The 17201-nt window shown below is 32.9% G+C and overlaps 1 protein-coding gene across 1 annotated transcript; it reads right to left on the bottom strand.

Moving 5' to 3' along the window:
- Positions 1–8420: 8420 nt before the first annotated feature.
- LOC131670152 (uncharacterized) lies at positions 8421–10550 on the bottom strand. Its single transcript, XM_058945539.1, has one exon. It carries the CDS (start codon positions 10548–10550, stop codon positions 8421–8423), a length of 2130 nt encoding a protein of 709 aa, XP_058801522.1.
- Between the last annotated feature and the right edge of the window lie 6651 nt (positions 10551–17201).

The raw sequence follows: 17201 nt of genomic DNA, 5'->3' as shown, positions 1-17201 counted from the left end.
ACAACCTGTCAAAAATACCTTGGGATTCGTACCCTAATTGGGTTGTAAGCAGATTATAACGAATTCTGTATTCTGTTTTACTATTCATCATTTTTTTTGTATGTTTGCAAGTTCCAAAACTAATCTCTAGATATAACGAGTAACCTCAAGTAACCGTTTATCTGTGGTAGTGTAACGTCGGATGATTTATAATACCATTTTATTTTATTTTTTTTTAAATTTTTTTTTGTATTACGACTACAATGCATCAAACTGCACAATTTCGAGAGACGAAAATACGTTGGAAAGTTTTTCTCAAGGTTTCTTCAAATTCCAAGAGAAGACAAGCTGACCAAATAGTCTGCGATTAGAAAATAGGTATAACAAATTTTACGACTTTGTTATGTGCATCCATATGCTTAGGACGTCTTTGTACTAACAGCATGGGCTGCCCCATACAGAATGCAGAAACAAAAGAGAAAACTCCCCTTATGCGTTACTCACCGAGTTTTCATTTTTCCGTTTAGCTTAGTCATAAAAATGTTAGAAAATTATTTTATTCTATTGAGTAGTTTATGCAGTTAGATAAAATTATGTCGTACGATTTACAATTTAAGCTAATTTTCATTTAAGTTTCATTTTATTTTAGATATTTAAAGATGTAAATAAATAACATTTGAGAATTAAATATAACTCTCAGATTTTTATTCATATATATATTTAATGACTTATAATAGATAATAATTAAGTAATAAAAGTATGTTAAGTCCTTGCACGGTCAAATTTTAAATAATAGTACTTTTATACACGATTTGGCATGAGTAACTCCATCTATCTTAAGGAAACTGTACGCTTCCCTATTGCGGGAAAATGTCCACAAATCAATTTTGAAGTTTTCATGCCCAAATCCTTCAGAGCCCCTTGCAGCCTTATTTTGGAAGAGAGCACATCCCGAGGGATTGTGCTAAGTAAGGAGTGAACTGTTCGCCACTGCTATGCCACCCGCAGCAAGAAATGCCACGCTCGAAGGATTCACTCTCTCTCAAGAAACCCAAGGATTCCTTTTTTGGAAAGTCAGTTTTCGGTTTCAATTTTACGAGCGTGCAAGGCTCCAGTTTTATAATTAGTTATCAAGTTTTATAATTATCTTTTTAAAGGACTCTACGTAAAATAAAAAGTAAGTTTTATTTCAAGTATTAATTTTTCACATTTCTTCCCCTTTCACAATTAAATTTTCCCAATTCCGTATCGCTCGGTCCTCTGATTGAACAACGAGTTGAATAGACTTGATACATTAGTTTAAACGCTCAGAATTTGGATCGTTAGGATCTTTATAGGTCTGAGTGGAATCTTTTATCAAGTGTTCACTGAGTCTTCTGAAAAGATTGGCGCTTGAATACTGGATTTTAGATTCAAGAAAAATAGGTATTTGTAATTAACACTAATCTTTCCTTATCCGGGTAAAGTGAGAAAACACAACCCAAAAAGGATAGAAAATTTTCCCGTTTCACAATTAGTAAGACGTAACAATAACTTTTGGAAAAATTAATATTAATGTATTGTTCGCTCAATATCTTCAAAGTACACCTTTTTACGCGTAATTAAAAAAAAATCGTTTCGATCACTTGTAACGGTTCTACCTTTGAGCTCTCAGACTATTCTCTCATTTTCACTGTATTACTGTAATCCGCTAAACTCATGAATCTACATCTATCAATTAGTATATTAAATGGCGCCACCTTACATATTGTATGACTATTAGAGCTAGATATAGATATAGATATGATAATTTTGTTGTTCAATTAAAATGTATTATTAAGAGTAATTTCAATAAACAAAGTATTTTTTATATACATTTTAAGGCATAGATTAAGATTATCATATTTTCAAGTACTTTCAACTATTGAATAGTATTAAATTTAATGTGCAAACTTAATTTGTTAATAACTTTGTAAATATTAATTATACGAGCACGTCGTCAAGATACCAGAAAACGTGCGACTCATACTCTGAACCAAAAAGCGTATCCATAAGGCCCGTAAAAGTAAACGGCGCATTAATCAAAGAGAACGGCATTCGCTCAAATTCCCACATTCCAAGACCTGGGACCGCAAATGCTGTATACTGTTTGCTATTTTCCGATAGCAGAATCTGTGAAAACACTGCTCGCAGATCTATTTTCAACAGGTAAACTGCTTCACGCAATCTAACGAAAATAGCGTCTTTACTAGGCATCAGATACGCGTCTACTTTCGTTACCTTATTTATCATTCTAAAATCAAGGCAAAACCGTTCTGTTTACGTTCGATCACCGGCGCGTTACACCATTGACTATTTGATGGCCTAATTATTTTTGCCTTCCATAGCCGCATTGTTTCTTCCTGCGTAAACGCTAATATCAAGGACGACATTTTACGCATTGGCGTCTTTATCGGGCGCGCATCACCTATATCTATAATGTACTCGATAACTTTGATGACCGCCGGCGATTCACCAGGCTCAGGGACAATCTGGCGAACGAGCGCCATGATTATTTCTTGCTGAGCCTTTTAATAGATACTCAAACCTGCACATTCTGTGAAAACACCTACCATCTACCACTTTAATATCCTTCTCTGCTAGCTGATACTAATCATCTTGGTCGCCTACCCGCCAAGCGCGATTATTATAACTGATATTTTTATCCCATTTATTAAAAAAATCCGCACCTAAAATGAAATCATGCTTCAAAGAAGATACCACCGTCGCAATCAACTAATCACTCCTACTACCAATTTCCATACATAGCTTTAATTTGCCCTACGTTCGCGGTTTCTCACCTGAGATATTCTGTATGAATACCATGGGTGACCTTAATCGGTCTCTAAACCGTAAGCCGAGATTGTCCGACTATATGGACCTTAATACAGAACCTATTCTCTACTACTCTGATTAACTTTGCATCTGATTCATTTACTGTTTGGTTAGGAAGTCCTGAGTAGGTAAACTAGAGAGACCTCAGGTAAATTAAGAGGACATCAGCTCAGTCAGCTGATATCCCCTAAGCTGATGCCCGTGCATTTTCACTTCGGCACTAACAACTCACCTCCTTTCCTCCCCTTACTGAGCTGATGCCTGTGCTTCGGCACTGTTGACTTACTTTCCCTCCCCCCCTTACTGAGCTTTCTATGTCCGTGCTTTCTATGTTTCACACTTTCGGTTCATTATGCCCTCTCTTCTACTGAGCTAATGTGCTCCCTGAGCTGATGCCCGTGCGTTCTGTGTTCCATGCTTTCCGTTTGTTTTGTGTGTGTACGTGTATGTGTGTGTTAAATTTTTTAGATGTAATAAAGTAAATTTTATTGAAAAAAAACGATCGGTCAGATCGGAGGATCGAACCCGAGTCCTCTAGATCTGCAGGCCGTTGCTTTAGCGCTAGAGCTACTGCCACTAGTACCACGGACAATTTTTATTGTATATATTGGCTACACACACGATTGGTATAAAACCCCAAGCGCTAATATATATATAAATAAGAATGCTATTTATATATATTTATTATAATTAGTATATAATTAATTTTTTTATATTATACACTAATTACAATAAATATTATATATATTTTTATAATAAATATTATATATATTTATTATAACTAGTATATGATGAATTTTTTTGCAGTGCAATATGCGCGCGCACACGTGTATGTGTGTTTGTGTTACCTGCCAAAGATGGTTTAATTAAAAAAAAAGTGTAAGTACATATGAAGACCAAGATGAAAAAAATATGCAACATAGAAACCTGCTTACTTTCTTTTATTTGTATTCTTCGTGGTTGTAAGCTACTATAAATAGCACAGCGTAAGAATAATCGAATTAACCAGTATTCCAATAAAATAGATTGCTACCCTAAAGCAAAGTACTCTTGTCTTCTCCAAGAAGACCTCGACGAAAAGAAGAACAAACAGTAAGACAGTAAACACGGAAACAAACTATTTTCAAATTTTCAAGCAATATTAATAATTTTCCTGGACAAAAACGCTATCATCAGTTCAATAACGAAAAGAAGCACTAATAATTATATGTACATATGTCATAATTATACGAGTACACCACCTCAACTACAATAGAAAAACATTTTTTTTCATCTAAATTCTATCTTTTACGAATTTATTTTTTATTGATAAAAATATAAAATTTATTATAAAAAGATGAACTGCTGCTGCTGCTGTTGTTGTCAGCGAAGAATTTCGCTTTTCTTGATTGTTTAATAACAAATAAAAGAATATTTTTTTTGTATCAATTGAAAAAAAATTTTTTATTGATAAAAATATACCTTATTCTACACGTTCTTAGAAATACATGTTATTCTACAAATTATCTACTTTAAAAAAAATCACTATAGAAATCCTTCAACGACTTCATCGCTCTCTTTCCAATCCATGCAACAATCATCGATTCAAAATTTTTTCATTAATTTAACGTTTTGATGTGCACATGTCGTTACGTATTTGCCGTTATGATTAGGGCACACGGCAACTGATTTTAATTTTTCGAAAGGTGAATAGACTCAATCATTCAAGTCGAAAACTTTGAAGCCATACCGTTCTAACCACTCTTTTTTCAGAACTCTGGAAACGAAAATTTTTGTGGCATCTTTGAGTGTACCTGTGATGATGAATTTATGCTCTTCATATTTAAAATCGCCAGAGTTCACTGTTAATCCATGATAGTAGAGTTCTAACCAGAGATTTTGTCGCTTATATTTTTCTATTAGTCTTTGACATGAAAAAAAAGGTTTGAACAAGCGTACGAGTGGTTCTTCGTTGTAGTTAAGTGGAAGTATCACCAACTTTTTTACAGCATAAGTTTTGCCAGGCATCATGAAGCCTTGCATATTTACTACGTACTCCACTGTGATAGAAAGCTACTACTAAGCTGCTTAAGAAAAGAATTAATTTTATAATTCCCCTTTCCCCTCTTAAATAAGTCTCTTCACATCTCTATTTATCGAATTATACTGAACAATGTGATCGTGTAGAATAAGACAATGCGCTGTAATTTCTTCGGAAATATTTTCTTTGGTTTCGAACTCCAAGCGCACATCTACTGGAGCAGTCTTCAATGACTCGTTTTGTTTCGAACAGTCAATCATTACAAGTGGCATGTAATTCTTATATTCGAGTTTTTTAAGCATCAGTTCAGCATCTTTACCGTAGTATACGTTTTTGAAAAAATTTTTGAAAATTGGCATACATTTCGTACAACATTACGTACTGTTTTTTACTAAAATCAATGTTGAGATTGATATATGGGTTGCACTGAGAGTTGTGGTACATTTCTTTTCTAGTTTTATATTTCTGATGTTACAATGATCAAATAAACTAGCGTTAGAGTTGGGTTCATTTTTTCGATTAGTTTGGAAGGCTAAGATGACGTAGCGTGGTTTCTCCAACGTTTTAATTGTCCAGACGAGATTTATATTTGCAAACAGCACTGGATATTCGTACAGTTCCCAACTACGAAAACTCATTAAAATACTTTGTTCGCTTTTTAGAAAGTCGAGTAGACGTATTTTCTTTGTATTCGATGCAGTCAAATAGGGCATAATCTATTCTAGACACATTACATCAATCTTGAATTCTTCGTGAGCGTCAACGTCGTTGACGATCTTCTTCGTTTGATAAACTGTATTTACATCGGTACTCGATCTTATTAGAATTAATTCGTGTTTCATATTCACTAGAACTTTGCGATAGTCCTCAGCAAATCGAAATACGAAACTCAATGGAATTAAAATATCAAAATCGCCATTCCCATTAGTTATTTTATTATTAACTATAATTATCCATCCGGTATTTTCGGCAATCAAAGTTTGACTTGGAGTGAGAGATAACCAGTTTTTCATAATTGATGTAAGACCAACATTATTACATTTATCTATTTCTATAGCGTTCAGCTTATACCTAATTTCTTCAAACATGTGACAAATGGTATTATTAACAAAATTATTTATTAACAGTATTCTGCAATATGGTAAAAGACATATGTCTTGATGTTGAATTGATATACGTATCTCGTTACTATTTTTGAACGATGAATTAGTGTAAGGTTGACGAGCGTGGATCTCGTAATGAGCCAAAGATTCATTGAAGACGATAGGTATTTCTAGAATATTCTCCATTATTTCGTTGAAAACAGTAAAAAAAATTAGGCAATTTATTTTCCACCAAGAACTACTCTTAGCCCAAAACTTTTAGGGAACTTTAAGCTTTTGTCATGTTAAAGCTTACGCTTTCCGATGACGATTGATGACTGGAGTTCGCCGTGTTGACGTTTTCAATTTAAATCGACGGTTGCTGGTGGGTTTGCTTTTTTCAATGCTTATACGTATAGTCTCTACAGTTCTTTGAATCGTAAACAATACCCATCATACGCTTTTAAGGTGTAATCTGATGGTTATGACTTCTGACAGGCCATACGACGCCGATAAGTCGGTAAGTTTGGTAACAGAGACCTACAATGGCTCGGTCGGTAGGGCGACGGACCCGGTAGGCCCGGCAGGGACACATTGATTGATCGGGATTGATACATTCACATTGCAAGCTTCCGTCGATTATTAGCACTGATGGAGCATAAATAGAGTGACGTTAAATAAAAAAAAAGAAAAAAGTTTGGTAATAGCGCCGCGGACGCGCGGCCGAGCGAGCGTTGTATGGCCTGTGAGCGTCTACTATTCGTTCACTGTATCGCATCTAATGATCATTTGAAGAATTTTAAAATGAATTCAATAGAAAAAAAATTTTGAAAATAAAAATAATACTTTCTAAGAAATGGTCAATTGTTTAAAAAAAATGTTAATAACTTTTGGAAAAATTGATATTACAGTATTCTTCGCTTAATATCTTCCAAGTACACCCTTTTACGCGTAATTGAAATAAAATTCACTTCAGTAACTTAAATCGTTGTGGAGATATAAATTTTTAAAAATTTTTCGTAAAAATTTCAATTGTTTATAACTTTTAATATAATTATTATAATGATCTAATAATTCATACTTAAATATACTACCATATAGACAATATGTATACTAAGTTTCAATAAAATTCAAAATATACCCCTGAAATTTGATCGTCATAGTCTGGAATGTGCCATATATTAAAAGTAGATCTAGAGTATCTTAAAGAGTTACATGACGAACATAAGAATCTTCCGTTTTGTCCTGAGCATAGTCAACCACATGGTTCGACTCAGAAAAACTTTTGACTACGCTTTATGATAAAGAGCGGTATGTTATTTATTATAGAGCATTATTATATTATTGAACAGACTATAAGGTTGGGACTAAAACTCAAAATGATTCATAGAGCGCTAAAATTTAATCAGAAGCCTTGGCTTAAACCTTATGTGAATTTAAATACAGAAAAAATAAAAAAAAATGTAATATTTATAAATGAAAACAACATTATTTATTTCAATAAAAGCTAGATACATATAAAGGGCCTAGCCGGATAAGATGGTCGAAACTGCCCCCAACGGTTAAGCCAAGCGGAATATGGCATCTTGTAGGGCTTGATTAGAAACTCTTCTGACCAAATTTTCAGACCCCTAGGTGGCCAGGGGCACCCTGTAGGTCCAAAAAAGGATCAAACCGTTTTTTTGAGATAACTCGGCTTCTATAATAGCTAACGGAACCAGCCGAACGGCAAAAAATTTGTCTTAGATTTTTAGAACGGTTTCTAATTTTTAAAAATTGAAAAAAAAAAACAAAAAATAACTCCGAGCTTGAAAAAATTTGTTTTGTTTATTTTATATTCCTCTATATACTCAAATTTTTTCAGATTTTTTCAAGTGGTGGAACATCGATAAAAAAATTAATAATCATTTTTCGATCATTTTTCCTACGTTTCCGACGTTTCACTCAATTCCATCGATCGAAAATCATTCATTTTTCTATATTTTCTCAATTCTATAGTTACTGCGGTTATATATGATGTCTTTATACCATCTAAATGTAGATTGATCATTGGCTGAACCTCTTATTCGATTATATATTCAGTGAGATGAATAAATCAGCGGATAATTTTTTGAGAATTTTTCTACAACGTTCCGTGTAATGTAGTGAATGATATTTATCAGTTATTGTACACAGAGAAGAAATATGGTAACGGTTACCGGAAAATTACTCTATTCTACATATCGCAAAGGATTTGTAACTTCCGATTAATATTCTCCAAACTAAATTGATATAAGATGCATCAATAAAATATTACGATTGAATATATTTCTATATTTTTTATGAGCAAGTTCCACACTGTTGGAATGCCATATGATTGATACGAATGTTATCTTTTTTTTTCATAATAAAATCACAAAAGCTTAACAGTACCAACAGCAAATAAGAGGATAAAAATAAATTACCAAAGTAGATCGTTTTGAAGAGGCGTTTATTCTAATATTTGTTTAGTCTTCATCGCTGTCATCATTTATGACAGGAACTATTTCTTTTTCTTGGTAGATTTTTGTCAATTTTTCAGCCGGCCTTATAATTTTAGACAAGTATCGAGCATGCGATAAAAAGTAAATTACTGAAGCTATATCTGAACAGCAACCAACGGTTCTCATTCCATTTGCACATTCACAATAGTATCTTTTGACTCCACCATATCCAATCGAATTAGGAGTATATTCTACGTAACAATTATATGTTTTGGCAGATATGTGGCGAGAACGAACTTGAATTTTGAGTACACTTGATGATTCCTTCAGATAATCAATATTTACTCGACCCTCTTCATCAATTAATTCAGCTAAATACGAAATTGCTTGGCTCAACTGATACGTTCCTGTGAAACAAATTTTCAAATCTTCTTCTGTCATTTCTGGAAAATCTAAAATATCGTTTGAAGTTAGTTTCATGAATTTCGTTCTTCGCCTACTCCATCTTCCACTTTCCGCTTCTTCCGCCAAGCTATTGCCCGTGTCTTTTTTCCTTTTCATAAGGTTAACCACTTCTTCACTACTAGAAATGCTGGAGACGAATCTTTTCCCAAATATATTGATAAGAAAGCAAGCTATGCGACAGTATGTTCCTGCGTGCGGAATCATTTTATTGTCAAATTGATTATGTAAAAGTTTGTATTTTTGGCTGATAACACCGTGGACTGCTTCAACGACCCAACGTACAATTGTAACCATGCGTGAATTATTTGCCTCAGTGGCTGTTAGCTGTTTTCGTTGACCTTTTAATGCTGGCATGAGTCCTTCATACCCCATTTCAGTTAACTTGCAAATAACATCTCTAAAACCTCTGTCCAAAAAAAATTTATCACCAGGCCTTAAAAGAGTGACTAAACCTTCAGGATCATTAAAAATATCTTCAAGTATTTTTGCATCGTTAACATTCGCATAATACGGGCCCAACATATCTACTATATAACCATTAGTTGTGCAAATTGTAAAGGGTTTGCACAACGGAGCTTTTTTTTGACCTGAATACGATTTACGTTGATATTCGTTATTTGTACTTTTTTCATGCCTAAGATATGTACCGTCACATACTAAACCCAGTTGACTATCGTTAAAATCGTGCAATAATTTTGCGACTGGAGCAGTGTGATTTTCTATCAAGTACTGTTGGTTCGCTGCTTTTATACCAAAACGAGATGGTAGCACATCTTTTTCAAATGATTCTAATACTGAAGCTGAAAAATCAGACACTTGTTGAGGACGCTCCAAACCGAGCACAGAAGAAATAACGTTATTAGAGTTGCCTGTTCGCAGTTTGAATAAAAATACGACGATGGCTTGAGTGACATTTCGAGAATCTGAATTACGTAGTGATGTCATCATTGCACGCAGTTCGAAAAGATTTTCCCATGTCAAGCCCGTGAAAATGATGAGACGATTTTCAGGTAAAGAAAAATCTCCAACTTTGTCAGTAAGCTCTTTATCAACATCTATTCTGAACTTTTGTAAAAAATTAGAAACATCAGAAGCTTTCATACTGCTAACATTAGATGTTGCTATGATGTTATTCATAACTTCTTCGTATAAATGTTTTTTAATAAGATGATCCTTGCAACATCGATTACCAGCGCGAATGAAAATATTCCTCACAGTGAAAACTTGCAACCGGCCTTCCATTGGTACTGCCATAAGATTACGATCTTTTCTGCATATACAGCAATATTTATGTGTGGCAATACATCTTGGTATAGGTAATTCTATTTCGTCTTCCTCGACTATCTTTCGTTCAGTAAACAATATAGGAGGATCTCCAGGATCAGTTTGTTGAGACGAATTTGTTGAAGAAACAGATAGTTGGCTGAACGATTGGGATACTCTATCTTCAGACTGATTTGTTGTTGTCGCTTCTTCTTTTGTCAACCTACTCCTCGTACATGAAAAAACAGCGTAACACTTGCTACAGATAAAATCGTCAATTTCAGCATCAACGTTAAGACATTTTTTCAAATCATCCACCACAGATTGTAATTGAATAAACCTTTTGTAGCCCGTTGATTTTCTTTCATTCAAGTTGCATCTAATACAATTTTTGTAACGTTGTTTTGTATTTGTAGTGGAAGACATAATGAACCTGAAATTGAATAGAAATCACTTATATAAAACATATTAAGTTTTATAGTAGAAAGAAATAGAAAACGGATGAAACATTAAGTTTTATATCATGGGGCGTTGGTTTATCTAAAAAATATATTTATCGAAATTGACTTAATTTCATCAAGAAATGATTTAGGTTCTACACTATTAAAATACAATAAATTGATCCATACGATCCATACGATCATACCTCATGCCCATTACGACACGTGACGTCTCGATCTGTCACACAATAATAAAGGTCTGTTGGATTGCATTAAGTAGAGGGGGTCTAGGCAGAGTGTGGCCAATGGCCGCCATATTATCTCAAATGTGACGTCATACGAGCGCGCGCAAGCCAAAATGAAATACCTTTAGGTTTTAGTTTCAATGCAGGGTTTCACTTTTTGATTATTCATCTGATTAATACACTACATGAAAAAGAATGAATATTGAAATAGAACTTCAGTGCAAAAATAAACCATCTACGTCTATAGAAATAAGGATATATATAGAAATACATAATAAATAATGCAAATCAAAGCATTTGCATCAATGTCAGCGAGGTGCAATATTGTTTTCAACACATCATTTTATTTTATCAAGTACTTGACTAAATTACTAAATCGATGCGAATGTAAAAATCAACAAGAATCAACGTCAATAGTTTCAATCCATAACGTAAACATACTGGAAACGAAGCTGCACTATATATATAGATATACTAATGCACGGGGATGGACGCCATATTGTCCCAAAACTGGCTCGACCAATCAGCGCGAGAGACGCGGTTTGGCCACACTCTGCCTAGACCCCCTGTAGCATTAAGGTTAGTTGGACATGTCATTATATTTACTGTTTACAGTATCTTGTCTTCTACTCTTCTTAATAGATTGCACACTTCGCATGTTTGTTAATATTATTGTGTGAGTTAATTGTTTTCAGTAATAAGACAAGTACAGTTTTCAATGTATACTCAAAAACATGACATCCATTCAGATAAGTATTGATGAACTCTAGTATTGTAATAATAGGTAGAATATGACTCTTTGTGAGTGCTTTGTTATTATTTACAGGTTTTATTCAACAAAACTCGAATGGAAATGAAGTGGATCTTCATGAATATTTTTGAATATTTTTGAAAAGTGAAATTACAACTGAAATCATATTAAGGTGGGTTGCTACTTGATTTGACCAACATCCTAAAATTTTTTCCTAACATTCAACTTTCTTGAAACTTTGTATGTATGCACATGAAAACAGAAGACTTTTGGTTACCTGCAGGATTTTTTAGACAATGCCAAACCCAATTTATTAATATTTTAAGGTTTTTTTAAAGGCATTTTTAAAAATAATCCTTGCGTAGGTATACTACTTTGACAAAAAAAATTGTTCGGAGGTTCATTTTCTTCCTCAAGACCCATAGAACAAAGTCTTGGTTTTGGAAAAGTGGTGGATTGAATTGCTTTCAAACAAAACCAATATATACAGAATTTATAGATTAATTATATTGAAAAATAGTATTTTCTATGTAATTGCTTGATATCCTTTGATTTAGTTTGCTGTAAAAAATACCTGGAAAAAAATTGGGATCTAAGACTTTGTTCTATTGATTTGAAGGAAGAAAATGAGCCTTCAAGCAATTTTTTTGCTCAAAGTAGTGGAGGCATGAAACTTTTTGAAAATTGGTTTTAAAAAACCTTTAATTAGCAATAACTTGGGTTTGAAATGGTCTAAGAAATTCTGGAGGTGACCAAAATTCTTCTTTTTATATGTAGAATACATGTGTGAAGTTCAATAAAAGTTGATTGTCAGGAAAGACTTTTAGATTTCTGACTAGAAACCAAAGATGTTTGGTCGAATACATTATATTGGATATATTTGATATTTTCATGGTGGAGCATCGTATAAACATTAAAAATGATCAATTTAAACTGAATATATAGTTCAAGAAGTATATAGCGACAAGATTCTGATTCATAAATCAAATTAGTAAAACATAGTGCACATACTTTAAAATTATTTTTCTTCAGTGTTGATTTTTTAAAAAAGGTGTATGAAACCTCCATGCAAAATAATCTAGCCCAGAGAGATTTCTTGAAAGTCTACGAAAAATGATTGTTGGTAATAATTGGTTGGCAAGACATTCCCAGCTATACCATCAGTAACTAGACATACGTAAGTATATGAAACAGTAGGTTACGGAGTCTATGTCAGAAGTAAAAATTCATTACTATACAATTCTCAATAATTCTACTTTGAATATTTATTTCGTTAATTTTAGCTTTAACACTAGCTGGTCCTCTTAATGATCTTCTTGTTCAACTTGATCATCTTATTATGACATATGCAGATGACACTTGATTTAGTAAGAATCAAAATGTTGATAACTTCTGTTTTTTTGGTACGCAGTAACAATGTGTCCATTGATTAGAATATATTTATAGCAAATAATAGAATAAAACTAACAGGAAGTTGTTATTATCTAGGGTGGAATTTTGACTTTAATATGAAGTGGAATATCAACATGTAAGGCTTAATAAAAAAATTGGATATTTTATTTTTGTTATAGCTCAACTAAAAGAACACCCGATTTGAAGTCTTACAAATACCAAAGAGTAGTGAAATTATAATAAACAAACAAAGATACATGGTTTCAGTAAATGTATTCAATAATTTACTGAATGAATATAAACGTATTAAAGGTAGAATACTATTAATAGAGAAGAAACTTGGAGTTTTTATTTACTGTAAAATAAATAAATATATTCCATCTTTTCTGTACATATTGATTTCAATGATAATTTCTTAATATGCTTCATAAACTTTATTGAAAAATAGTCACATAAATAATTAAAAACTACACACCTATGCTCAAATCCTGAATCTATTATTACTGTTATAGATTATTTTCTTCTTGAAAATAAATTCCACTGATTCACTGTATATTAAATAAAATGGATTTAATTACATAAAAGGAAACCTTCAGTTACAAAACATTTTTTTTTTGCAAAGGCCGGTTGTTATTTGATTTGATGCAGGAAGTATGTACGTTTGACCTAGGTCTAAGGCTGTCAAGAGTTTGTTTAATAAATTCGACCGGTCCGTTTTTTCAGGCCGAGTCCTCATTCCACTTTCCTTCAGATCATGTTATTATTACAAATTGATACATTTATACTGAATTACAGTACGTAAACACAGCAATCAAGAGTGAAATAATTTGTATATAAAATTATGAATATTAGAATCAATCATTCACTTTGGAATATGTATAAAATAACGATACTAGTAAATACTTCACATTCAATAGATGCAGCAGCTCAACTTGAAGGAATCTCCAGCTCCATAAGACATTTTATGTCTTGCGGGCCGAAATGCTCGGTCGATAACCCGCTAATTTCGGCCTCCCAAGACAGAAAAAATGCTGAACCAGATAGTATATCCGACTCCCATATGAATCCTGTACATTTTTGTCCCTAGGTATTCGCCATCTTACCCGGAGACATCACAAGGCAAAATACCTCATTGATATCAGAAATACAATTATTTGCAAAAAATAATCTCTACGCGTTTTCAAGACAAAGACTCCAAAATAAGGACCTACATTCAGTAACTCAATTTCAATCTACATTTAGATGGTATAAAGACATCATATATAATCGCAGTAACTATAGAATTGACAAAATATAGAAAAATGAATGATTTTCGATCGATGGAATTGAGTGAAACGTCGGAAACGTAGGAAAAATGATCGAAAAATGATTATTAATTTTTTTATCGATGTTCCACCACTTGAAAAAATCTGAAAAAATTTGAGTATATAGAGGAATATAAAATAAACAAAATAAATTTTTTCAAGCTCGGAGTTATTTTTTGTTTTTTTTTTTTCAATTTTTAAAAATTAGAATCCGTTCTAAAAATCTAAGACAAATTTTTTGCCGTTCGGCTGGTTCCGTTAGCTATTATAGAAGCCGAGTTATCTCAAAAAACGGTTTGATCCTTTTTTGGACCTACAGGGTGCCCCTGGCCACCTAGGGGTCTGAAAATTTGGTCAGAAGAGTTTCTAATCAAGCCCTACAAGATGCCATATTCCGCTTGGCTTAACCGTTGGGGGCAGTTTCGACCATCTTATCCGGCTAGGCCATTTTTATTTGTAATTCATTAATTTATAGTCTTCTTATTTATCCAAGAATTGTGAGTATTGCCAAAGCCGAGCCATTTTCCAAAGACTTCATTATCCCGTCTTATGAGAATTTTTTCCAGAATATAGATATCAGAATACATAGCTATTTGTAGTTCTTGCTCGTAAAAGCCACCAACAATGGAATTTTCTTGGTAATCTAGCAGGTGATATGTTATAGGTTTAGTTCTCAAAATATGATGAACAGTAAAAATTTCTGTAAACCAAACGTCTAATTAGACGAATACCCTTTTTTAGAAACTTATTTAGACGTGCTCACTCGCACTTTATCTTCTACCTGGAATTTCGGTTTTTTGAAAAAAACGTTAGTCGTAAGAGAATCATGTCAAGACATGTATTTCATTTTCTTTTATCACGTCTTTAGGTTTCACATTTATTGTGCGATGTTTTGGATTTATATATATATATATATATATATTTTATTTACAATTTATGTTACATTTGGTTTACATTTACTATTTCACTATTTGTGTCTCGTGTCCAGTTTGTGTACGTCTCAACGCATATAAATAATCGCACACTGATCGCAATAATTACACGCTTAATCGCTACAATGAAACGCATCTTCGCTTTATACGCACGCTTAGGAATCTACAAAAATGTTCGTCCTTATATAGTAATCGACATCTTACCCAGCCACTTGCAGATAAAATACTCATACGCCCTCTAACCGTAGGCTACAAAGTATGAAAATCAAAAAAATATTTCGTCGAATCCATTTTTTATTGCATCCAAAAATAACAGATAAATGGATAAAATAGAAATTTTACGAATTAATATAAATTTATTATATGAATTTGAAGCTCACATCGTGATTTATCGATTCAATTTTTGGTTGATTATACAAAGAAATTAATTTCGCGTTTTCTTTTATAAACGCATTGAATAATTACATTCATTTCCGGAAAAGCTACTATTAAAATCATCAAATATTTAATAAGATCTGAAAATAGATTTCATACTTTCAAAAATTTGGGATATTTATTTACAACAATAATTTCATTGCATTACATAACTGCGGAATCAAAGCTGTTTTATATTCATTGAATTAATTAGCAAACATCTCTTTGAAACTTGTTTCATAAATTCCAAGCATACGCTTGAATAAAACAATAAAATATTTTCTTGAATCGTACAATTTTCTTTGAAATAAATTTCATGGGTAGTAATTAATTGCAGGTATCAAATTTCATCAAAAGAAACTTTATTTGGATTACAAATATTTATAAAGTAATATAAACTGAAAATGAACAGTAAACGTATATTGAAACATTAAAATCCATAGAACAATTATTTAAATTTTATTACTGAAGATACTTAATTTCTAATTTGAACATATCGTTTCCCATCACTCATTAAATGATCGCATGAAGGCATAAAGTCTGCAAGACTGTCCTGCTTAATACATTTCCAGACATCAGATTCTACGACTTCATAAGCGTTTACATGTGTGTTCTGAGAAATATTTTGTAGCTTTTTATATATAAATATTACATCATGTTGAGAAGTTAGAATTATATTGTTATGTCGCGACTACGTAGCCATGACGTGTAGTTTTAGAATATGTATGATCATTCATTTATTAGTAATTATTACAGTGACAGGAACTTACCCGGGTTATAATTGGGGGTTAAATTGGCTCCTTAGCTCTATCTCGATGAAATATAAGTATATATGAGGTCGATCGGTAAGGATGCACGAACACTCGATTCAAGTAATTATTTATTTATTCAAAGACAGAAATGATTTCTCAAAAATAACAATAAGTGAATTATACGTTATTCGGCTGTCGCGCGTCGTGAATCAGCTCGTAAGAACTGTAACAAATTTTAATGTTATTGAGTAGTCGCGCGTCCCGAATCAACTGCCGAAAAGTCGAGTCTTCTGTTTTTATATTGACTCTTCGGCCCATATTAATATGTTAAGTAATCAAAAAATCAAAATGTCGGGCGCCCCAAATTTTCGGACTACTCATCTTTTAATTTCGCTGAGTTTGTATTTTGTAAAAATGCCGTTCGTCGTTTATACATTATTTCGTTTTTTAATTGATTGCTGATGAAATCAAAATGAAGAAATAGTTACGTCTCGGGACGTAACAATATGATAAACTTTTCCCAATTTAATGATAAAGCTATTATTTTCTATGAAAATAACGGAACTTTGTTTATACAACGTTCCATTTACGTGAATCCATTTTACAATTTCGTATTCCTCTGTTTTAACTAGATTTCGCAAAACAGTACTATATTTTTGAAAGTCTGTGAAGCTCTCCATTCTAGTTTTCTCACTGCTTCCTTTCTCTATTCGTGTTCCGTCGTTACACGTCAATGCTTTATTTGTAAGTGTGTATGAGAGTGATTGGGGTGCCTCGTGGCGGTAGCACATGCCGGACGCGGCTAATTGCTCGCTCGCCACGCGATTGCCAGTCAGTAGCGACGAAG

Source organism: Phymastichus coffea, unplaced genomic scaffold, assembly GCF_024137745.1.
Source record: "Phymastichus coffea isolate CEN01 unplaced genomic scaffold, Cenicafe_Pcof_1.1 PCOF00102, whole genome shotgun sequence".
Taxonomy (NCBI): Eukaryota; Metazoa; Arthropoda; class Insecta; order Hymenoptera; family Eulophidae; genus Phymastichus; species Phymastichus coffea.
This window is presented reverse-complemented; position numbering and strand designations above follow the sequence as displayed.